This window comes from Condylostylus longicornis, unplaced genomic scaffold (genome assembly GCF_029603195.1).
Source record: "Condylostylus longicornis isolate FDR11 unplaced genomic scaffold, ASM2960319v2 ptg000027l, whole genome shotgun sequence".
Classification (NCBI taxonomy): domain Eukaryota; kingdom Metazoa; phylum Arthropoda; class Insecta; order Diptera; family Dolichopodidae; genus Condylostylus; species Condylostylus longicornis.
The window spans coordinates 277,501-299,719 of record NW_026577996.1 but is presented as its reverse complement, the minus strand read 5'-3'; the positions used below and the strand labels follow the sequence as shown (position 1 = coordinate 299,719).

At 27.7% G+C, this 22,219-nt stretch overlaps 1 protein-coding gene across 1 annotated transcript in view; it reads left to right on the top strand.

The window, feature by feature from the left end:
* LOC129607464 (uncharacterized) overlaps positions 1-22,219 on the top strand; it is a 71,812-nt gene that overhangs the window by 29,237 nt on the left and 20,356 nt on the right. Inside the window, exons 2-15 of the mRNA XM_055518493.1 lie at positions 11,922-12,123; positions 12,335-12,577; positions 12,652-12,998; positions 13,062-13,696; positions 14,092-14,109; positions 15,127-16,234; positions 16,302-16,571; positions 16,637-16,993; positions 17,326-17,391; positions 17,556-17,600; positions 19,684-19,737; positions 20,669-20,838; positions 20,901-21,049; positions 21,106-22,219. The exon at positions 21,106-22,219 is cut by the window's right edge and continues 289 nt beyond it. Coding sequence (XP_055374468.1) covers positions 12,024-12,123; positions 12,335-12,577; positions 12,652-12,998; positions 13,062-13,696; positions 14,092-14,109; positions 15,127-16,234; positions 16,302-16,571; positions 16,637-16,993; positions 17,326-17,391; positions 17,556-17,600; positions 19,684-19,737; positions 20,669-20,838; positions 20,901-21,049; positions 21,106-22,219 — 4,676 coding nt within the window. The 5' untranslated portion in view covers positions 11,922-12,023. The remainder of the gene's footprint in view (positions 1-11,921; positions 12,124-12,334; positions 12,578-12,651; positions 12,999-13,061; positions 13,697-14,091; positions 14,110-15,126; positions 16,235-16,301; positions 16,572-16,636; positions 16,994-17,325; positions 17,392-17,555; positions 17,601-19,683; positions 19,738-20,668; positions 20,839-20,900; positions 21,050-21,105) is intronic.

The window sequence follows — 22,219 nt, the reverse complement described above, 5'->3', positions numbered from 1 at the left end:
CACAAAAAAAGTAATCTATGTGTACTTTTTTCTGCCCGAACACAATTCGTGAAAATTATTAAAAATGATAAAAAAAAACTGAAAACTTCGAATTTTTCAGCTTGTGAAAAATACTCATAATGTTTGCCGTAAAAATGATGCGAATTTAAAAGTTTTCATTTTTAACAAAATTGAAAAAATTAAATAACAGTTAAGGATGAATTGTGCCTTAAATAATAACGCTGATTATGTTGTAGTAATTTTATTTGAAAAAAAATCTTACTTTTATTTTCTATTCTAATAAAACTACGACTGTTTACCTAAATGGACTTCTAACATCAACAATTATTTTATAATTATCATATTATAATTAGCAATATAACTTAAGATAAAATTAGTTAAAAATTTGATAATGAATTTAGTTTAATTTATATTTAAGTTTTTTGTTTAAAGAAATTAATAACGAATAATTCTTGAATTGAAAATAATAAAATATAAACGTGTAAAAGATTGCAATTCTAATTTGGAATATACATACATTTTTGCTCTTTTACGGAAAATCGGCACATAACCGACCGCATTGTATATTGTCTAGTTAAAAGTGTTACGGAATATTATAAAAATGGCTTTTAAATACTTCTTTCCAATTTTTTAGGACAGTGGTAAGCTTATAGTTAACATACCTAGAAAAATGTAAATTTGGCTCTTAGTAGAGCTTCGCTTTGTGCTACCGGAATTCCCAGAAATACTCGCCAGTTAACCAGAACTCAAATATTAAATTTCATGAAATTCCATCAATTCGTTCCGTAGCTATGGTGAAAAATGTAAAATCGGCCCGCAAATCGGTTTTCGAGCCCTGATCTTTCCAAAAAATTTATATGTTCATTGTTTTAATACGAGGAATTTAAATATTAAATTTCAATGAAATCGGTTAATTATTTCCCTTTATATACGCATAAATGTATATTTGGCCCGTAGTAAACGTCCAGTTGCTGATGCCTGATTTCTTCTAAAAATTAAAAATTTTTGCGGACGGTCGAGAAAAGCTCACATATGAAATTTCAAGTAAATCGGTTGAATACTCTCTTCAAAATGTTCAAAAATGTAAAACAGGCCCACTAAAAAGTGCAGTTCCCGAGGCCTGATATATCCCAAAAGTTGATCAATCCGTGCCATGGTGGAAATAAACTTACATATAAAATTTCATCAAAATCGGTTCAGCAGAACTTGAGATACACGCGTGCACACACAGACCGACAGACCGACAGACCGACAGACCGACGGACCGACAGGTTGCTAAAAATAGTTTACTTACACTTCCCTACTATGGAGAGGTGCATTCCCACCGAAAACTCGATATGCAAAATTTGTTGCCATCACATAACCTACCTATTGTTTACACAATACGATCTGTAAAAATATATATACGAGAAGCACTAGACTACTAGAGCAAATAAATGCAAAATGTAACATACTTACATACATATATATTTATGTAAGTGTGTACATATATAAATTGTTATATTACACATTGTAAAAGTCAGTAATTAATTTTTTGAATACATGAACGCGAAAATGTGCGTCCATGTATCAAAGCTCATGGAAATTTATTTTTATTTTCCAATTCGACTTTGACAGATTTGCTGTCAATTTTTTTTTCTGTTTTATTTGTATTCTTATTTTTTTGTATTCATATGAGTAGTCAGACAGTTTTACTGAATGCCATTAACCTTTTGGGTGTACAAGATTTGTAAAGCTTTTATTTTACGCTTTTATGTATTTCTATATTTTTTCATAAACATTTCAGCGCTTGTTTCATATATTTTTTAGTTTTTTCCGTAACAAAGAAAATTTTAAGTTATTTTCTTTTTATAATTACCGATTACTTTTCCTTTTTCTTTTTGCTTTTTTATATTAAAGAATAGAATTGACTTACTACGTTTGTTTAATTTTGAAACAAATGCTGTCCAAAAAAAGCAAGATGTAATAAGTATTTTATGATAGTAACTAAGTATTATGTTATATAAATTAACTGAGAATAATAACTATTACAAAGAACTATCTTGTTTTCTTCCTTTTATTCTAAAATTGTAAATATAGAAATATGTATATTTGTATTTATTTGTATTTATTTGAATTGATTGAATAATATTACCTGAAATATAGAAATATTATTCGTATATTTTATATTTTAGATTTTAGATAATATTATATGTATATTTTAATTAAAAAATTTTCAAATGAGAATTAATTAAAATAATAAGTTATAAAATAAAATTTTGTGTTAAAAATGTATAGTAAGTTTCTTAATTAAACTCAAGTTGCCTACAAAATCTTCAACTATTTGAAAAGTAGAATATTGAAAAACAGAATTTTACATTTCAAGTACTAAGATAGTTTAGAAACTGGAGTGAAAGGTGCCACCTCTTGAGCATCTTCTTAATAAAAATAAAGCTCTTCCTTTCAAAATGATAAATAAGTTAATATCAGTTGCCTCTGATGGCGTTTCTTTAATATCGTTCTCTGATGAAAAAAGATTTTTTTTTAAGATTAGGTGCATTTGCATTATATCATAATTAATTTTTTCATTTGCCACACAAAAATTTAAAAATTTTCAAAAAGTTTAAATGAATTTTCAACTAAAGCGAAAATCGACAGTTGAATTAAAAAAAAAAATTATCGAAACCCCGTACCAGGGACGATAAATTTAACATTTATTGAAAAAAAAAAACCCAAAAAAGATAATATTGTACTTTTTTGTACGAAAATCAATTGAGACCCTAAAACCTTTATTAAGAGGTGGTAAATTAGCACCTATACTTATATCTTTTATGGACAAAAGTGACTTACGGGTAGCAATCACATAATTCACTCTTTAATCTTTACCATTTTTAGTTACCGGGAAATCTACAATGTCGAACATATTCTATTTAGTCAAAAACTATTATTTTCCGAAGTAACAAAATTTATAAAAACGAAATTCAATTTATCACGTTTGATAATATTCAATATAGTAATAGCGTGGCGATTTGGTCTAAATAGAGTTTGTCTAAATAGAGATGTCTTAATAGAGATGTCTTAATAGAGTTTTTGTCTAAATAGAGTTTGAAGATTCTTTCGTATTTCCATTACTTTGTTAGTTATATCTTTCCAAAGTTGTGAAAATAAAGGTTTTCAAATCAAGAGCTTTAACTGTTGACCCAAACAGTTTTATTTTTGCTAAGTTTTTATGCAACTTTTTTCTAAATAACACCCGCGTTTGTTCCAAATTCTATTAGCTTATGTATCTTAATAATTAGCCATGCTTTTGAGATTAGCTCTACAAAAAATGAAAAAATGCAGACGCCAGAAGGGCTTAATACATACAAATGCAGTTTTTTATGATAACATTTTCATTCATTTGGAAATCTTTTAAAAATTATATGTTTCCGTTTTCGTCTTTTTGCAGACCTAAAAATCTAGAATTATTAGGTTTGTATTTGACTTTCAATTATATTTAAAAATTTGTTTTCTCGATTTTTCCAGCATAATTTTCAAAATTCCCAGCACAATTTTTAAAATCAACATAGGTACATACGCAATCAAAATTATATTGCATTTAAAATGTCCTTTCATATGAAAAAAAATCAAATGGACTACAATTGACTATTGCTTTAAAAATTGTTTTTATAGCGAATTAAGCAACAATATCCTTTTATGATAATCAAATTAAATGAAAATAATCGAATGAAAAGAAAAGGAGAAGAAAATAAAGAAAAGTAAAATAATTTTTAAATATTGCGCTCCGAGTACAATAGCCTGATCAAGTTAGTTTACATAGCAACGACGAATTTGGGATCTGGCGAAATCGCAATGGTCTAGCTGACTTTGGTGTACCTTAACCGGAATCGAAAAATCTGTGGTTTACAAAACGAGAGACAAATTGAGGTACGATAACCAAAGTTTGAAAATTAGAACATTTATACTAGCTTGGATCAGCAGCGCATTTTTATTTATTTTATAGATTTAAAGAGCAAAAACTATGTATGTATGTATGTATCCGTTTACATTTCTTCCTCGGACATTAGTTAATTTATATATGCATGCACATATCCACGTATGTATGTACGTACCAGTATCGAAGCTTTATGGTGGCGTTTCTTTGTAAATAATCTACTTCTGTACTTGCATGTTGTATTCACATATATGTAAGTAATTTAAAATCGAATTTACAGATAAATGTTATAATCAAAGTACATATCTTAAATAGATATACTTTGGTTATAATATTTATTCATTTGCTCTTTATAGACTTAATATTTAAAAATATACAATTTTATATTGTTTTTATAGCCTACACATTTAAATTATTTTGTGAAATCACCTTTTCGCTTTTTGTTTCATATCAAGTCGCAGAGAAATAGTAATAGAAGAAAAAAAATAAAAGCACAGATAATAAACAAAATAACTATTATATCATAGTTAGTGTAGCCAATACAACTTTTTTTCGGCTAAATTTAGCTAGATGTTGGAATTTTCAACATAAAATATTTAAAGCGAAATCATTGAATCAATATTATTATACATACATATACCCATTTAATTTTGTTAGTTTGAGAACTTATAATTTTTAGGTGTTTAACTATCATTAGTCTTACTTAAACATTCAAAAACTTCATATATAATTTATAGTATCAAAGTTTATAAATCTAGGATAATATCTGTATTTTTTTTGAAATTTTTCTTTTTAAATTGATCTTATGAAACCTAAAAGAGAATTGCTTTTTTTGTTGTTTATTGTGTAACAAACAAATGGATAATTTTAAATGATTGCTTTTAATTTCTATTGGATTATTTTTAAAAAAATATGTAGAAATGTCAAAGTGTTTTAGCGAGAAATTACAACAAGAGTATTAAAAATTGTAATTATTAAATAAGAATTTCAACTGTTCTTTAGTTTAAAATGTTTTAAAGTAATATTGCAAACTATTTATGCACATGTGTTTAAAAAAAAAAAAAACAATTTAACTTTTTTGTATTTAAAAAAATGCAACTTTTGCAGCTTCACAAGTTCAATTCAACTAGAAATTATAAATTCAAAATCATATGGCTACACTAATCATAACAAAGCAAATGAAAAAAAAAACAAAAAAAGAAACACGAAAAATACATATTTCTTTGTGCTTGTGTGTAATTCATAAGAAATATGTATATCTACTGGATCAGAAAGATTTTCAGAAATTATTCGAAAATAAAACAAAAACGTAAAAATTCATCGAACATTAAAGACTAAAAAGAGTCAGTGAGTGTCAGCAACGAAGCCACCATAATTTTTTTTCATTTTTATTATTTTTATTATACATATGTGTATCTATAAATTCTTGCTTCACATATTTTTTTTCCATTTTTTTTTTTTTTTTGTAACCGACACCGACCTCCCGTCTGACCAATCATTCATATAAAAATATTAATACAACATAATGTATATTCCACATCGCATAAATATGTATTATTCATATACAATAATACATACATAGTTACATTTCGTATGAAATAAATAAATATGTATACAAACATATACATACAGCCATACAATATAGATATAGAGGGGTACTACTTTAGAGGTACTACATTCAATCATTTCGGTTTGTGCTAAGAGAAGAAAAAAAAATTTTCGTTTTTTTATTTTCTTCTCTTTGTCTTTTTTTTTTTTGCTTCAGTTCAGCAGTTTATTCCTTTTAGTTGGTGCGAAAAAGTTACCTCCGCCATCTTGGAACTATTCTTTTACTTTATTTAAAAAATATATAAAAGTAGTCAAAATGTACTTAAAAATTGTTTCCTTATTAATTTTGTTTATTAATATTTAATTTGTGTATTTAATTTATGTATTAAATTAAATAATTTCGAGTTAATATTAAAATTATTAGTGGCGTTAATATATGTAAAAAGAAAAAAAAATGTTATACATATATGTTTGTACATTATAAATTATACCAATGTAAGTTGTGAATTTCATACATTATGCACGTATGTATGAACGTATGTACATATATAAAAAATACAAATTTGAATTGAAATAAGAAATACTATGTTATTTTGTGTATTCAAAATTAAATAAGCATAATAATTCATACATACATATGTATGTATTAAGAGTTAAATCATAAATTAAAATTTGAATATCTACTCAAAAGTTTTAAAAAAATATATATTTTTATATGTAATAAGAAAAAGTAAATTTTGTGTTTCATCTGATTCAAAAAAAGTACATATATCCATATTATTTTATATACATATACATATGTATGTATGTACGTATGTACGGATATTTAAAGTCATTACCCATATTTTAAGAATTTTATTGATTTTTTAATCAAAAATATTGTGTATAAAAAAGATGTAAAAATTAAAAAAAAAATTTGAATTGAAAATAGTTTTGGAAGTGTCATTTTATTTTATTATGTATTGTTTTTTGTTGTTCCTATTTAAAATTTTAAAAATGAGTGATGGCATAAAACCATAAGTAAAAGTAATATTTTTAATTTTTTTTTTAATTTGTGTGTTTTTTTCTCTTTTGTGGAAAAATCCAGCCAGATGTGCTCGAACCTATACATGTATTAGTGTAGTAAAAAAAATAAAACAATGGGAAACTGGCATATTGTATAGTTTAAAAACGAAAAGTCATGACAATAAACTAATGCAGATCATGTCATTCAGAGAGCGGGAAGAGAAAAATAAACAAAAATTTATTTAAAAGGAAAAGTACAAAATATTAAAAAAATCAACATTGCGGTAGTACGAAAAGTGGTCAGAAGACGTTTGGAAGACGAAACAGTAGGCAAAAGTTAGAAAAAAGAAATTTAATAAATTCATGGGTGTAAAAAAAAAAAGTTTGATGTACGGAAAATTCGCGTTCTTACCTTCCTATTTTTGTTTTGTTTTTATTTAGAGAAAAATATGTAAAGGTTTATTTTTTTCAAAAATACTTCTAATAATAAAATCTCTGTTTGTTCTTTTAAAATGGCGTTAGATAAAAGAAGTGGATTTTTATTCAATGTCCGGTTCTCTGGGCTAAATTTTTGGAATTGGGTTCTTTAGAATTAGTGGAAATCGTAATTTTTGTGTGTATGTAACACTATTTTCTCAATTCTTTAAAAATACTATAGTCTGGAGGATTACAAATAGAGTGAAAATTCACCTTAACAGTAATATGTTTTTGTTTATTCCAAGAACATACATATGTAAGTAAATATCACATCAATAAGTTCAACAATAAACAAAAACAAATTTTTCGTTATCGCATTTTATGTTTTGAATAAAAAAATAGAAAATTTAAAAGAAGAAATGTAACAGATCTTTTTCGGTTTTTAAATTAAAGATTTTTATTTCTGACACGAATTACAAATTTTCTCTTTGCCTTTAAACATTTTTTCACGCATTCAATTTACATAGGTACGTAGTACCTTCAATAGCAAATTATTTCTAATACGAAAATAATGTCTCTAATAATCTTACTCAAATTACCACTAATTATTTTATTCAAGTTTAGAAACATGTCAAAATTCCTGAAAGGTAGTTTTTTTTAATAATGTTAAACCTAGTCCAATTTAGACAGAGACGTCATTTGTTATTTGCATCCGCAATATCAGCAAAATTTGTTTCAAAAATTTAAAAGTGGAGAAGCCGATAAATGATAACCAAAAGGGGACATTACTAATGAGACTATAATAGTTTGGATATTAATTTTTTCTTTGCAAATTGTGAAGTTAGCCTATGCCCTTTTTTATTATTTTTAGGTATACAATTATTACATTTTGTACAAAATGTGGTAATTAAAAAAAGAAGCCGAAAACGGAAACCATCCAAATGTATTAATTAACATTTGTTCCATTATGCGGAATCAACTGTAGCTCATTTATGTATTTCATTATGAGTTGGTTCATTACGGTTAATATATCTATAACATTCTCTGCAAGCCTTCCATCTTGTCTTCGCTTTATGGCCATTTCCTGTAAAGCTTCATGATTACAAAGAACCTTTTCAGTTCATTTTTTTTTGAAAAAATCTATTATTATCAACAGATTTAATATATTCATTACTTATTGTTAATATGTACATTATTGAAAATCTATTATGCTTGTTCATAGTTCAAATTGAATTCTGACAAAGTTATTTGTAATAACAAAGTATGTAATGTAATCACCTGCGCGGTTATTTAATTAATAATGGGGAAATGCTTCCCGTTAAATACTCAAAATGTAGTTTTAAAATTTTTCTTTTTAAATCTTAATGTACAAGTCTTGTCAAAAACCAGAAATTTGCTATGCATATCTTCTTGAAAACCTAAAGAAAGTTAAAGTAAAATAGCGGTAATGTAAACACGTGCATATGTTAATTAGCAGTTGGAACATTAATTTTTTCTTTATCAAGTTCTGGAGTTATGGATTTATAAACGTACAAGTTTAGGTAGATTATTGAATTAGATTTTGCTTTCAGTACATTTACTCTTTAAAAAGTAAGATACTTATACAATGCTAAAACTGCGTTGCTAGTTAATTAAATCTAAATAGATCATTTAGTTAAGCGTAAGGGTTTCATTAAAAATGTGACTAAGTTACAAAGAAAACAATTTTTGACATTTCGTATAAGAGTCGTTTTTTTGTGATCATGGAGTTAGTATCAATGAATGATGATGTTTCCATCAAGATATTTACGCTTTCCTTCTATGGAGAAGTGCGTTTCCTCCGACATCAGAAATTTGGTGCTATAACATACTCGGTAAAAATCGGTCGGTAAAAATATATTTTAAGATTGTGCATTTTTAAAGCTTTAAAGTCAAATTAAAAAATTAACAAAGTTAAATCATAACAGAAAGAGATAAATCATAATAAAACAAAATATTAAACAATGTATTTCTATTGTGTTGTTTGCAATTTACATAGAATGAATCTTCCTGCTGAAACCCTTACGCTTAACTAAATGGTAGTGTATAATATATACATACATACATAGGACAAACATAATCATATTAGGTATTCGTGCATTTATTTATTTTGATTTCAGTTTTGAAAAGGACGAAATTTTTGCAATTATGTACTTATATTAAAAAGCAAAAGTTGTTAAATTTAGTTTATATATTTTTTGCTGCATTAGGTAAAGAAATTTAAAAATGAATTTTCAAAAGAGCAAAACATGTTTTAAATCCGATGTAAATTTAAAGTTTAGGAAATGCTATTTGTTAAAGAAAATTAAACGGTTCGATGGTCTTTGCTGTGAGCATTTTTTTAAAGGAAATTTATATACATACATACATATGTACATAAGTACATAAGTACTTGCTTTACAAAAATAAGTACTTAATCATTATATTAGAAAATTGCCAAGCCATATGTATGCTATTTACTATTATTTAATTAATTGTAAAAAATAACGAATTTTTGAATAGTTTTTAACATATGTATGTAAATGTTTTATATTTTTGAATTCGTCGTGTAAAAGAAAAATAAAAAGAAATTATGAATGAAAGTAAAAAATTTTTAACGCTTCTCTAAAATTGTTAAAAAAAAAAAAAACAAACTACTGCGATGCGTAATGGAAGTACTAATACTACTTGAATGTGTTTCATAATATTGCAATCAGACCTACACACAAATATTATTATAATTTACAAACTAAGCTACAAAAATTATTACACTAATACATTTATTCATGCTCTCACACACATTTTACTTTTTTGTTTCTCTGTGTTTATTTCCCCTTAATTAAATTTCTGTAGACTATCAGGAACACAGTTTACAAGTGAAACGAAAGCCGGCTTTGTTAGTATGAGTTGTGGCACGTGGATTTTTAAATTTTTTACAGTAGAATTTAAATGTTCAAAAAAGTTAAATATGGGTTAGTGAGAAATTAAATTTAGAAGATACTATTGCAAAAGAAGCACTATTTACAAATATAAGGCATATTAAGTATTTGAGTATCAGATTTTTTTAAAGTTATTATTTTTTTAAGTTAAAGCATTTGTAAGTTTTTTGAGTTTCAAATTCAAAAAAAAGTACTAACCACTTCTACTTTCGTGTTCATAGTTTATGTGTACGTACATAGAAAGTTAAATTTGTTTTCAGTAAAGTTAAAGTACATCTATTACAATTAATTAGTAAGATACACTATTTTAGAAATTTGCAGACTAATAATTTAATGTTGGGTAAAAATTTCTTTAATTCACTATGTTTTTTTAGTATTAGACATACATACCTATAAGATGAGATTACTTTTATACATGTACCAAACTCAACTTTGGTGTGCTACTAAAATATCAAGGTTTGGACCTCTCTCTTTGCTAACGAAAAGACATTTCTGAGTAATAGTTTTTTTCCTTTTTTTACCCGTACGAACGTATTTTTGAAGGGGATAGTAAATTTGTCTTACCGTTTGTTACACAAAGAAATAATGGTTTGGGATATAGACTCAAGTGTATGTTTTTCATCAGCGTCAAATTCTGAGTCGATTAAGTTTTGTGTGTCCGTTCGTCCGTCCGTGTCAACGAAAACTCAAAAACTAATTTAGGTAAGTTCATCAAATTGTCACAAATTATTTATTATAGTCCCTATGTCAGAACCCTATTTAAATTGGTTATGATCGGGGTACTGGTTCGGGTACCTGCCATACAACTTCAAAATTTATTTCGCTATATCTCACAAACGAATTCACACAAACGAATGTATTAATAGGACCAATGTGTTCGATAACAGTTTTTAAAATTTCTTTACTCCTTGTGGTAGCTGCCTTGCAACTTTAATAGTAGTTTGACCATATTTTAGAAAATATTGAAATCACAGTACTGATATTTTGCTTAAATTAATATGGTAATACGGCAACATAAATGGTAATATGACTGTCCCACAGTCAGCTATGACATATTTACTCGCACATAAGATAACAAATTCGTTCGGGTATCACAAAGTTGACACGGTCAACTCTATTTTTTCTCGTTTTTTTTAATTTTAAAAGAAAACTTTTATTTAATAAAAATTCTATATAAAAAAAACTGTGTAAACTAAGTTTACTAACGTTGATATGTATATGTGAGAGTATATAAATATACATATATTTGGGAGATTTCATAATACATAATAAACTTTTTTAAATTTGAAAAACATAAAAAGGTTAACTTAATTAATAGTGCACAAAACAATTTGTCTGATTTTTTTCCTATAGTGTAGGGTTTTTTGCACTATACCAATTAAAAAATTTTTGAAAAAATGGGCCTATTAGTTTCACTCTGTCCTTCCGTCCGTCTCTTTACAAAACTTACACACCCTTAAGATAGAACGCTGAAATTTTATATGTACATAGATCTTTACTAGAAAATTATTTCTGTAAAGAAACTAGAAAATTTACTAGAAAATTATTACATGTAACTGAAAATGCTGACGAAGTTACAAAAATTAAAAAAAAATGCCTTGTTTAAAAAAAGACTATTATTAAAAAATCGTTAATTAATTTAGAGGTTAATTTGTTTTTAACTAATACAATCAATCGGGTTGATCTGTAGTCAGGTGGATAAATCTTTCACAAAAACAACCCGAGCAAAAATTAAAATTCCGAATTACTTGCCTGCGATTTTGATGATTTGCTTGTAAATTATAAGTGTAAAGCTAAAAGAAAATCCATTAAAGTAGCTCAAAACAATTTTCAAAACATTATCTTAAAACTATTACGGATTAAAATTACATTACGTGTGTATAAAACACGAAGATTATATTTTCATTGAATGACAGAAAAAGGTTTACTGCACTCCCTTATATGATGGTATACAAAGAATTAGAAGGTGGTATACTGATGCAACTTTTTCTAAATAGAAGATTTATTTAAATAAGATTCATTTAAATTAATACATTGCAAAATTTGAAATAAATCATTTAAATCTCTAGGAATTTCTTTTATATATTTTTTTTATATTTTAGTTAAAAATTGATCGAATGAAACATGTCACGTAAAAACTATTGAACTCATTATTCCAGTAAAAGCGTAGCAATTTTCTAAAAGGTGTTTAAAAAAAAAAAACTATGGATAAAAATGGTGCTGACGGTGGAAATGACAAATCTGCGGGAAAATCTGGAGGAGCTGGCCATGATCCGTCGTTACTAGATGCAGCTTCTCTTTTTGGTAATAAAAACATATAAATAGTAAAAAAATATATATGTACATGAGTAAAAAAAATTTAATGTAAGATTATAATTTGGGTTTACATATTACTTTGGTATTTGGGTTTAGAATACTCAAGTCTTCTAGTTAACCAAATATTAAATATTTTATTACGTTTATTCAACAATGGAAAGAAACAACAATTCTAAAGGAGAAATAAATTTTTTTTCAGCTTACTGGAATCGTGATCCTGCTGCAGCAGCAGCTGCTGCTGCGTCCAATCCATTGTTTTCATCACAATTTGGAGCCGCAGCGGCAGCTGGATTAGGCTTATTGCCAAATCCAAGTTCAGGTAGTGATAGATATTCTATGGCAGCAGCAGCTGCGGCTGCTGCTGCTGGACATCATCATTCCAACACAATGGCTGTAGCAGCTTCACAAGCTGCGAGTCTAGCTGGGTTGCATCCAGCTGCAAGTGAGTAATATTCTATTACATAATAAGAACATCGAAATATCAACCTGAATAACATAAAAAATTAATATCATTAGGTTGGTGGTCCATGGCTCAATTAGCAGCTGCTCAAGATTATTTTAATCGCTTACAAGCATCTGGGTTATCTCAGTTTGCGCATCCTGATTTATCTACAGCTTTTCCAGGTGGACTTGCGAGTTTAACTGCAATCGGCGGCGTGGGAAGTGGTAATCCTGGAAATTCCGGCAACTCGGCTAGTGGATCTTCGAATTCGAAGTCGAATCAAAAACAGAATCGTAAAGAAAAACGTCAACAAGCTCCAATTGCGAATAATATAAACAATAGTGCAAGTAGTTTACATAATTTAGGATCAAATACCACTATAACACCAACGTCGTCTACTGGAACATCTAATTCTTATAAAGTAAGTCCGTAATGTTTTAGTTTTTTTTTTGTTGAAAAGGAATATTAAAATCTAAATATTTAGTCATCTTATAATAAGTCAACAATGCAATCAAATATGACGACACCTCCAGTATCAATATCTGCTTATAACCCAGCTACTTTACATAAGGAATTGTTGGCGATGCAAGCTGCTGCTGTATCAGCTGCTCAACAACAGCAAAGTTCTTCGAAAAAATCACATCATTCTCAACAACTAACTGGAATTTCATGTGGTTCAAGTGGAAATATTAATAATAATACCAGCAATAGCAATAATAATAATATTAATAATAATAATAATAATAGCAATAATAATAACAATAATAATAGTAATAATAATAATAATAACAATGGTAACAATAACAACAACAAATCTTCATCATCATTGTCATCTTCACATCATCATTCGTCTACATCTCTTAATAGTCACCATAGTTCAATGTATTCCAATTCTTCTGGTATTACGGGGAATAGCAATCGTACTAGTAATAACAGCAGCTCGAAAGATCGCATCAATGATAAAACATCTCAGGCACAGGCATCTTTAAATGCTCTTAATTCCTTATCCCAGTTGGGCACCTTGGGTCTTACATCTCAGCAAAGTGTACAAGCTGCCATGAATGCTTTAGCTGCCAATTCAGATAAGGTCAAGGATTACATGCCTCAAGGAATTTTAAGGTTAGTCTTTGGTTTGTAAAAGTCTATGTATATACTAATTTGGATAAAGAATAACTTTATGATGGAAAGTATGGCTTAAAAATTAGACAAATACAATTTAAATTATTTTGTTTTTTACAGCAATAAAGTATATTTTAATACTTTTTGTTGTATCTTAGACTTTTTAAAAATTTACGAATAAAAAAAATGAGTTATAGGTTGAAATATGCATGCGTGGTATAATTAAATAAAATGGATTATTACTTCACACTAGTTGTAAAGAAGCTATACTTTTCAGCATTTCTATGATATTTTATTTCGGTTAATTCATATATTGCAAGTTTTTATAATTTATTTTTATTATTACTCTCTTTTCCGTGCGCCATGATATCCGAACATTGTTTTTGTGAAAAAAGTGCTGCATTGGAAGGAAAGTAAGCTTCCTTGTATCATTGTTTTAAAAGATAAATTCTAGTTTAATTTTTGATTTTGAAAATTAAAGAGTTTTGTGGAATTGGTCTAATATAAATAAAAATTATAATCTTATAATATAATGTTTATGTACATGTAGTTTGTATATATCATTAGTTTTTGACATATTTTCTTTTTTGCAAAGTTATAATTTACATGAAAAACAAAGCTCGAGTGTATTCATGATCAATATAAAGAGAAAAGTTGAGAAAAATGTAAAAGGTCTGTTTCCCTGAAAAATGGAAAATCACATCGTTAAAGTGAATGTTTGAAATTTTTGAGGTGTATTTTGATAAAAATTCAGTTCTCCAAAAATTTTATACGATGTACATACATAATAAGTATTGTGAAAAAATTCTCAATTCCTTCTTTTTTTTAAATCGTGAGTAAAACAGCTTGTCAAGAAAACCATCTCCCGCTAGAAAAAAAAGAAATCAAAGGATTTGTTTAGGATTTCACGAAAATTCTTTCTGAAGTATTTAGATACTAGATGATTTTTTTAGATATAAATGATTCAGTTTAAAAACAAATCAAGAAAAATAACAAAAAAAGTTGATGCTGTCAAAAAAACGAAAGGGAAAAGATTTTCTTAAATAGAAGAAAAATATAAATTAATTTTCGGTATTTTTTTTCTTGTTTTCCTTTGAACAAAAAAAATAAATTTGTAATAAACTATTATTTAACGAAATATTTTAAAAGCCAACAGTTTAATTAAAGAAAAGTGAAATTGTTATAATTACACTAATTCAAATTTATATAAGCACGCGATGACTGCAATTTCTATTTCTAGTGGAAAAAGGTTTTTCTGAAAAATTGTATATACATATACTTAATGAAAAAAGTAGGTTTTATTGATAATCAGGAAGCAGATGTTTTACAATTTTATAACAAAATTATTTATCTCTTATTTAATTTATGTATGTATATTTGACTTACTTTAATTAAAATAAAAATTTGTTTCTTTGATAAAATGACTGCAGTGATCCATCATCTCTGTTGGGTGTACGACTACCACCGGACACGGAAATCATAAAGTATACGTCCTCAATTGTTGGTCCAAAAATACCTGGTACAACAAATCGTGGTCGCAAAAAGACAATATCACTCGATCCAAATCCTCTCCTTGCATTTCCAGGCTTGAGTCCAGCGAAGCGAAGCCGTCTTGAAATGGAGTATGCAGCGGTTATGGGACAGGTAGTTGCCGCACAACAAGCAGCAGCCCAAGCAGCAAGCAACAATAGTAGTAATACATCGCAGAACTCAACCCAACAACAATCACACGCAAATTCAGCCTCGTCAGCAGCGGCCGTAGCAGCGTCTTCAGCAGCTGTTTTAGCTGCAGCAATGATGGGAACTCATAACTTGGGATCCACTGTGACGTCATCATCATCATCTTCATCGGGCAACAACAGCTCAACAAACCTTAGTTCACATGGTTCTAGCTCACAACTTTCAATCCGTGATAGAGATAGCCATCGAGATAATAGTTCTAGTAACAGTCGCAATGATAGGCGCAGCGATAGAAATATTGATAAAGATCGAGGTTTTGATAATTCCAATACCGATCGGGTGGAAGTAATAAAATTGCCTCCCACTATTACGTCAAATGGCGCATATAATCTATCGAATAAAAGTAGCAGTCAACTTAGCATATCAAAAGATATCGATTCTGAATCAAGTGGCATTAATTTGAGCTTTAAGAGCAACACTTCAAGTTTTATCGATGATTTAGATGCACCTCTTAATTTGTCAATGAAACCCTCTGATAAAGCTTCTACAAATAATGACTTTTCAACGTCTAGTAATGAAAATATCGGTGGTACAAGCAGCTTGCAAAGCTTAAGCTCAATAACAGCAGCTCTTGGAAACTCAAATTCTAGCGGACAATCTACAAGTGGAAGTAGTCATTCCGGAAATAACAGTGATAGAAGTAGTTCAAGCCACAAAGAGGGACGACCAAGAAATTTGGGACGTGGAGTTTCTAAACCCAAAAAAAATACAGTTGCATCATTACTAGCTCAAAGCCGAGCTGTTGGTATAAAACCAATGCTGGCAACACAGCAATTATTACAACAGGGAGCTGATTTGGTTAGAAAATAAATTTATTTTATTGAAGTCAACTTAAATAAAATGTATGTAAATATTTTATTTATAGGAAAAAATTAGACAAGTTTTGGAAGCAAATTCACAAATTGATGTTTCAACTGATTCAGAAAGTATTGCAGCTGAAAGTGGTTTATCAGAATCTGAATCTGAAGATCCGAATATAATAAATTTGTCTGAATTAAGGGTTCCCTTAGATATGGGTTGGAAACGCGAAACAATTATACGCGGTTTAACAAAATTAGGTCAGATTCGTGGTGATGTTTGTTATTATCCACCAAACAGTAACACAAAATTAAAAAATGTTGGACAAATTTTAACTGTAAGTAAAAAAGAAATATAGTTAAACAAACTATTTTGTTAAACAAACTATCTTCTGAATCGTAGCACCTAGACAAAAACCCATCAAAGTTAAATCGAGACAACTTTAGTTTTTCATCACGTGCTATAATTGGATCGTTTTTACAGCCTGCTCCACCGCCATACGCTAATGATGGCGAATTTATTAGAATGTCCGATATTGACGTTGCTAAGAGATTGGAAGATTTAAAAATGTTTACTCGCCAAAATTTGAATGTCGAACAGCGGATTGAAATTGCTAAACAGCAACAAGCAATACGCGATGCTAAAAAACTGGCCAAAGAAGAGATGGCTAGAAGCAAAGAAAAAGCAAGACAAGAAAAAAATGAAAAGCTAGAACAACAACGAAAAGAACGTGAATTAAAAAATCAACAGGCTGTTGAGGTGAGAATAATATTAATAAAAAAATAAATCTGTGACATCTAAATCGTTTCAAATTTTAATTAATTATTGAATTAAAATTTTGAAAGCTTAGGTAAAGTATACTCAAATGTTTCGATGCACGGTTTGCTTTATTCTTGCTTCTATTTGGCGTTTACTAAACTTTTTGGATCAGTCGGCGTCATAAAAATTTTTGAGTTTACAATTTGGATCATAAAACTTTGTTTTGCATTTACTTGCAATATGTATGTCACAGAATCTTAAATCTTTTATTGCACTTAAATCGACAATATGAATTTTAAGAGCACTATACATAATTTGTATAACATTTTTAGGCTCGAAAGAAAAGACAAGAGGAATTGGAAAGAATGAAGCAAGAAGAAATTTTAAAGAAGCAACAGGTAAATATTTATTTCATAATCTATGTTTGCTAATCAAATAACTATCTGCAATGCTAATATGTTTAAAAAAAATTAAATAACATAAAAAATTAGTGAGGGTTTGCATACAAAAAAAATACAGTTTTAAAACATTAAAAGAAACATCAATTTATTTAATGTTTCAGGAAAAAGAAAAGAAAAGACAAGAAGCTATTATAGCTAAAGAACAGGTATAGTCTAATTTTTATATTCTAAATAATATCAAATTATAGTGATAATATAGTCATTTTGTTAGTTAAGAAACATGCAATATTCAAGAACTTAGAAAGGTTAAATCATTATATTTTTGTTTTTTGCTTTGATTAAACACATATATTTTTTTACGTGGTCAATATTTCATTTTTAAATATTATTGTGTCAAGAAATTGGTTATACTAAATAATAAGAATTCTTGTGTACATTCATATATTCGAATAGTTAAAATATATAAAAAATTTAATACAATGTTATAAATTAAATTACTTTCCATTCAAATAAAAAAACGGCTTCAATATTTAAAAAAAAAACGCTTTTATAGTCTAAAACTCTAAAACATTTAGAAGTAAACATCAGTAACATTTTTTACTTAAAACAAGTTTATCAAGATTAAAAATTATCAAATAAATTATGTTTGTTCGATTTCTTTAATAAATTTTACTAATATTATCCTAGGCTTATGATGTTTTTAATGATCAAACTATAATGCATTAAAATGGAAGCGATAATAAAGTTTTATTCCTTTTAAAAAGGAATAAAACCTTATTACTATACCTTCTAGGAAGGAATAAACAGCCGCGTCAAGAATTTCGATCATTGCTCCGAATTTCGGAAAATTAGGAATTTCCTATTCTGAATTACTAAAATTCTAGTACGATATTCGTAATAGAGTGATCATAAATTACGTTCGTAGTGAAAATAATTCTCAAAAGTTTACCGTTGTTTTAAATTTTCAAGTTTTTAAGTTTTTGTTTGAATTTGAGTTCTACCAACATAGCTACCATGAAAGGAAATGAATTCATATTTGCAAAAAAAAAAAAAATTGTTTTTCAAAAATACTTAAATCCAAAAAAATCTCCGTTTTTAAAAATATTCTCTTTTATGAAAGTTGTGTACTTAAATAGCAACAAAAAACATAAATAATAAGTTGAAATTAAATACTGATTTTGACAATCCAATAAATTTTGTTGCCATTGCTGGTTCATTATCTCTACGAAAGGAATTTGTGATCATTTAAAAGCCTACACCGTAGCTAAGTTCATAATTCGTAAGATTTCGTATTGTTTTGTAATTGGCATGTCCGCGGAGACAACTTAGATGTTGGAATTTTCACTTAACGTATTCGCAGCAATTCAATAATTGTTGCCACTTGCTATTCACTTTTAGGGATGAAGGTTATGCAATAACGTACTTGGATCATATAATAAATGTATTGAAAAAGTACTAATGATTGATTGCATAGTCCATAATGTAAATAAGGTTTATTTTTAGAAATTTGGAAAACATTACGGCACCCATACATCGTCTCATGATACACAAAATAAAATATGTAAAGTAAAGCAGTCCTGTTTGTAAACACTATAACATTAATTTCAAAAAATTGTACTGAAATATACACAGTGTCAATTATATAAAATATTTGTCAGATCTGTTATTACATTAATATTACATAATTTATTTCTGAAAATAATTTATTGTTAGTTTTTTCTTGTTTCTCTGAAAAAAGACTTTGTTTGCGATTCGTGAAAATAAGCGAAAAATCAGAAAAAATTTTATCAAAAGAAAAATTAATTTACATTTATTTAAAATAATTCAATATCAGTGTTAGTGAAATTTATCTATATATTTTCCCATAAAATGTTAGTAAATGTTTCCCATAAAATGTTGTTCAAAAAGCAAATATTCACCCTTATGAATATATCCCGAAGCCTTAATATTGTTTGAAAGCTTTTGAATCCGTGTGAAAAGGACGTGTTAATATCAGGTTTGAAATTTTTAGCATAGATTATTATTATAACAATCATTATCGCTGTTATTTTTGTTATAATTCAGTCATTTTAAAGTTTGAAATATTAATGTGTATATTTGAATAATAAGATGTGCAATATTTTGCAAAAGTGGGAATTGAATTAATATTTTATATCTCAAGTATTATTCAAAAAATTGAAATGTGAAGATATGATTTTAGAATAAAAAAATGACTAATATTTATAAGTTCATATTATATATAATTTTTTAATAACATTAAAAAGCAAAAAAGTTTTAACTTACACGCAGAATTTTCTGCAGGAACTCAACAAGCAAAAGGAATTATTGTATCAAATTGAGCTGGTATGATTACTTTTTTTATAATTTTTATAATGAAATAAGTTTTTAAATTATGTACATAACGTAGAATGTATGTTTAAAAATTTCACAGATAACTAATTATAACAATAATTTAAGTTTACTATTTTAAAAATATTTTTTTTCACTTTTGAATGCAACTCGTAAACTTTTAAATGTTATTGTCTTTTTCAAAATTTTCTTAAAAATAAGAAAATGAAATAAAAATCTCAGGGTTTTAAATACTTATACTATTCATATAAAAAAAGTAGCGCGGTTTTTTGTAAAATTTTAATCTTTGCTTTTACCTAGAATGCTATAGTAATTATTTAAATTACTACTTATCTTAGATATCCTTTAAATCCTACGTCTTAACTACTTTAAGTAATTCTACTTATTTACTACTTATATATTTTCAAGATCAGTTGTGTTCAAAGTTGAAAAAATATAAAATTAATGCTAAAAATGGGCTATTCAGATATGACGCAATGCTTACGTTTAAAAGGCAGAAGACAATTCGACAATTCATGATTTCGCTATAAAAGAATATTTAATATTTATAAGAAGGAAAAGATATAAATATACAAAAAAATACATATACATATATTATACCTTTTTTATATGTAAACATAAGAAGAAAAAAATATCCATAATGTATATGTTGCATCTTTTTTAAATATAATATTTATATTTACATATAAATTTAGTTTTCAAACAAGAGTTGATCTTAAAATTTAAATCTTAATTGGAAAAAAATCTCTGGTTTCACTTTCCTGTTGTTTTATTGTTATTATGCGTTATTATTTGAATAGGACTGTTTAGTTTTATTTTTTTTTGTCATTAGTATTAAATCATATAGTTTTGGACATGTATACTAGTATTTATAAGGAAAATTAAATATTTCTTAAAATAGTAAGAGTTGTTTTACTTTAAATAGGAACGTGAAAGGAAAAGACAACATATGTCCTGGGTAAGACAATTAGATAATCGCCGTAAATTTGAAGAACGGGAAAAGAAAAAGCATCAACTTGTGTTGGATAGATTAATATTAAGAGAAAAACGTGTAGCATCTAGAAAAAGAGACGCAGAGATCCTTTTAGAAATCCGGTAGGTTTCTTATTACTTACAAAATGGAAACATACATATAATAAAGCGTTTTAATTATACAGAAAGCCTATGGAAGATTCAGAAATCGTCGATCAAGTCGATTTGCCCGAGTTTAAACGCCTAACAGGTTGTCGCTTGCCAGGGCAAGCAATGGCTGACTTATTAATGGTATTTGAATTTCTTCATAATTTCGGAGAAACTTTAGGATTTGGTATAATTTTTTAGCATTAAAAAGAAGGGAGTCCTATATTTTTTTAATTTTTTTAGATATGGAATCATTACCTACTTTCCAAAACTTACATGACGCTTTGATAACTGATAGCAATCCCGACGCTGAAGAGGAACTTTTATCAATAATGACCCACTTACTAGTGTGCGCTATAGAAGATCCTGGAATTCCAAACCCTGGTAGACATACAACACTACTTGGCCAGTCTTTAAGGACAGCAGATATAACAAATTCCAATGTTTCCGAAGTTTTGCGAATTTATTTATATGCTATTGCAACTGGGGAAGTTCGCCAAATGTCAGGTATAACTCTCGATCGAGAAAAAGAGAGACGTGTAGCCGATCATCACCAAATTGATTCAGAATCAATTACACCCGTAAGTGGTAAAAATCAACAATATTATGATTTATTACATGAAAATGAAACTTGGAAATTGTCAACCTGCCTGAATGACAAACCATTTGTGGCATTAAATCCAACGAAGAAAACTCAAATTCTTGCCCATTTAGTAAATGATTTGTTAATGAATAAAGCTGTACTCAAACAAATTGAAGGAAGTTTGGAGTCTTGTGCGCAAATAAAACGTGATAAATATACAAATGATATGAAAATAAGGAAATACAAGTCTTTGCACATAAGAAAATTAAGAATGGAAGCATACGAGAAAGCGCAGCACGAAAGGGAACTTGCGATTCAACATCAATTGGAGCAGAATCGAAAAGAAGCTGCTCGAGTAGCTGCTGAAGCAGAAAAATTGGAGAGTGAAAAGTTGTCAAATATTTCAAATACTGGGGGAAATACCGAAACAGATAAAAGTAGTGACATTACAAAACCACAATCATTCCCAGAAAAATCTTTAACAGCAACAACATCGACTACGCCAATAATTGAGGCTTCCGTATCTATAGCCCTTGATTGCGAGAATGAAAAAATGGATGTTGATGATAGTAATGTTTTAACATCAACGCCGGATACGTCTGTGACAATTAATCATAGAGACGAAATAATTTCAGAAGTCCCAGAATTCGGTAAAATTCAAATTCAGTCGCATCAAACTCCTCAATCCGAAAGAAGTATTATAGATGACAGCCCAACGAAGAGTAGTATGGATTCAACACCAATAAAAATTTCTGAAAATAATATTGCAACTTT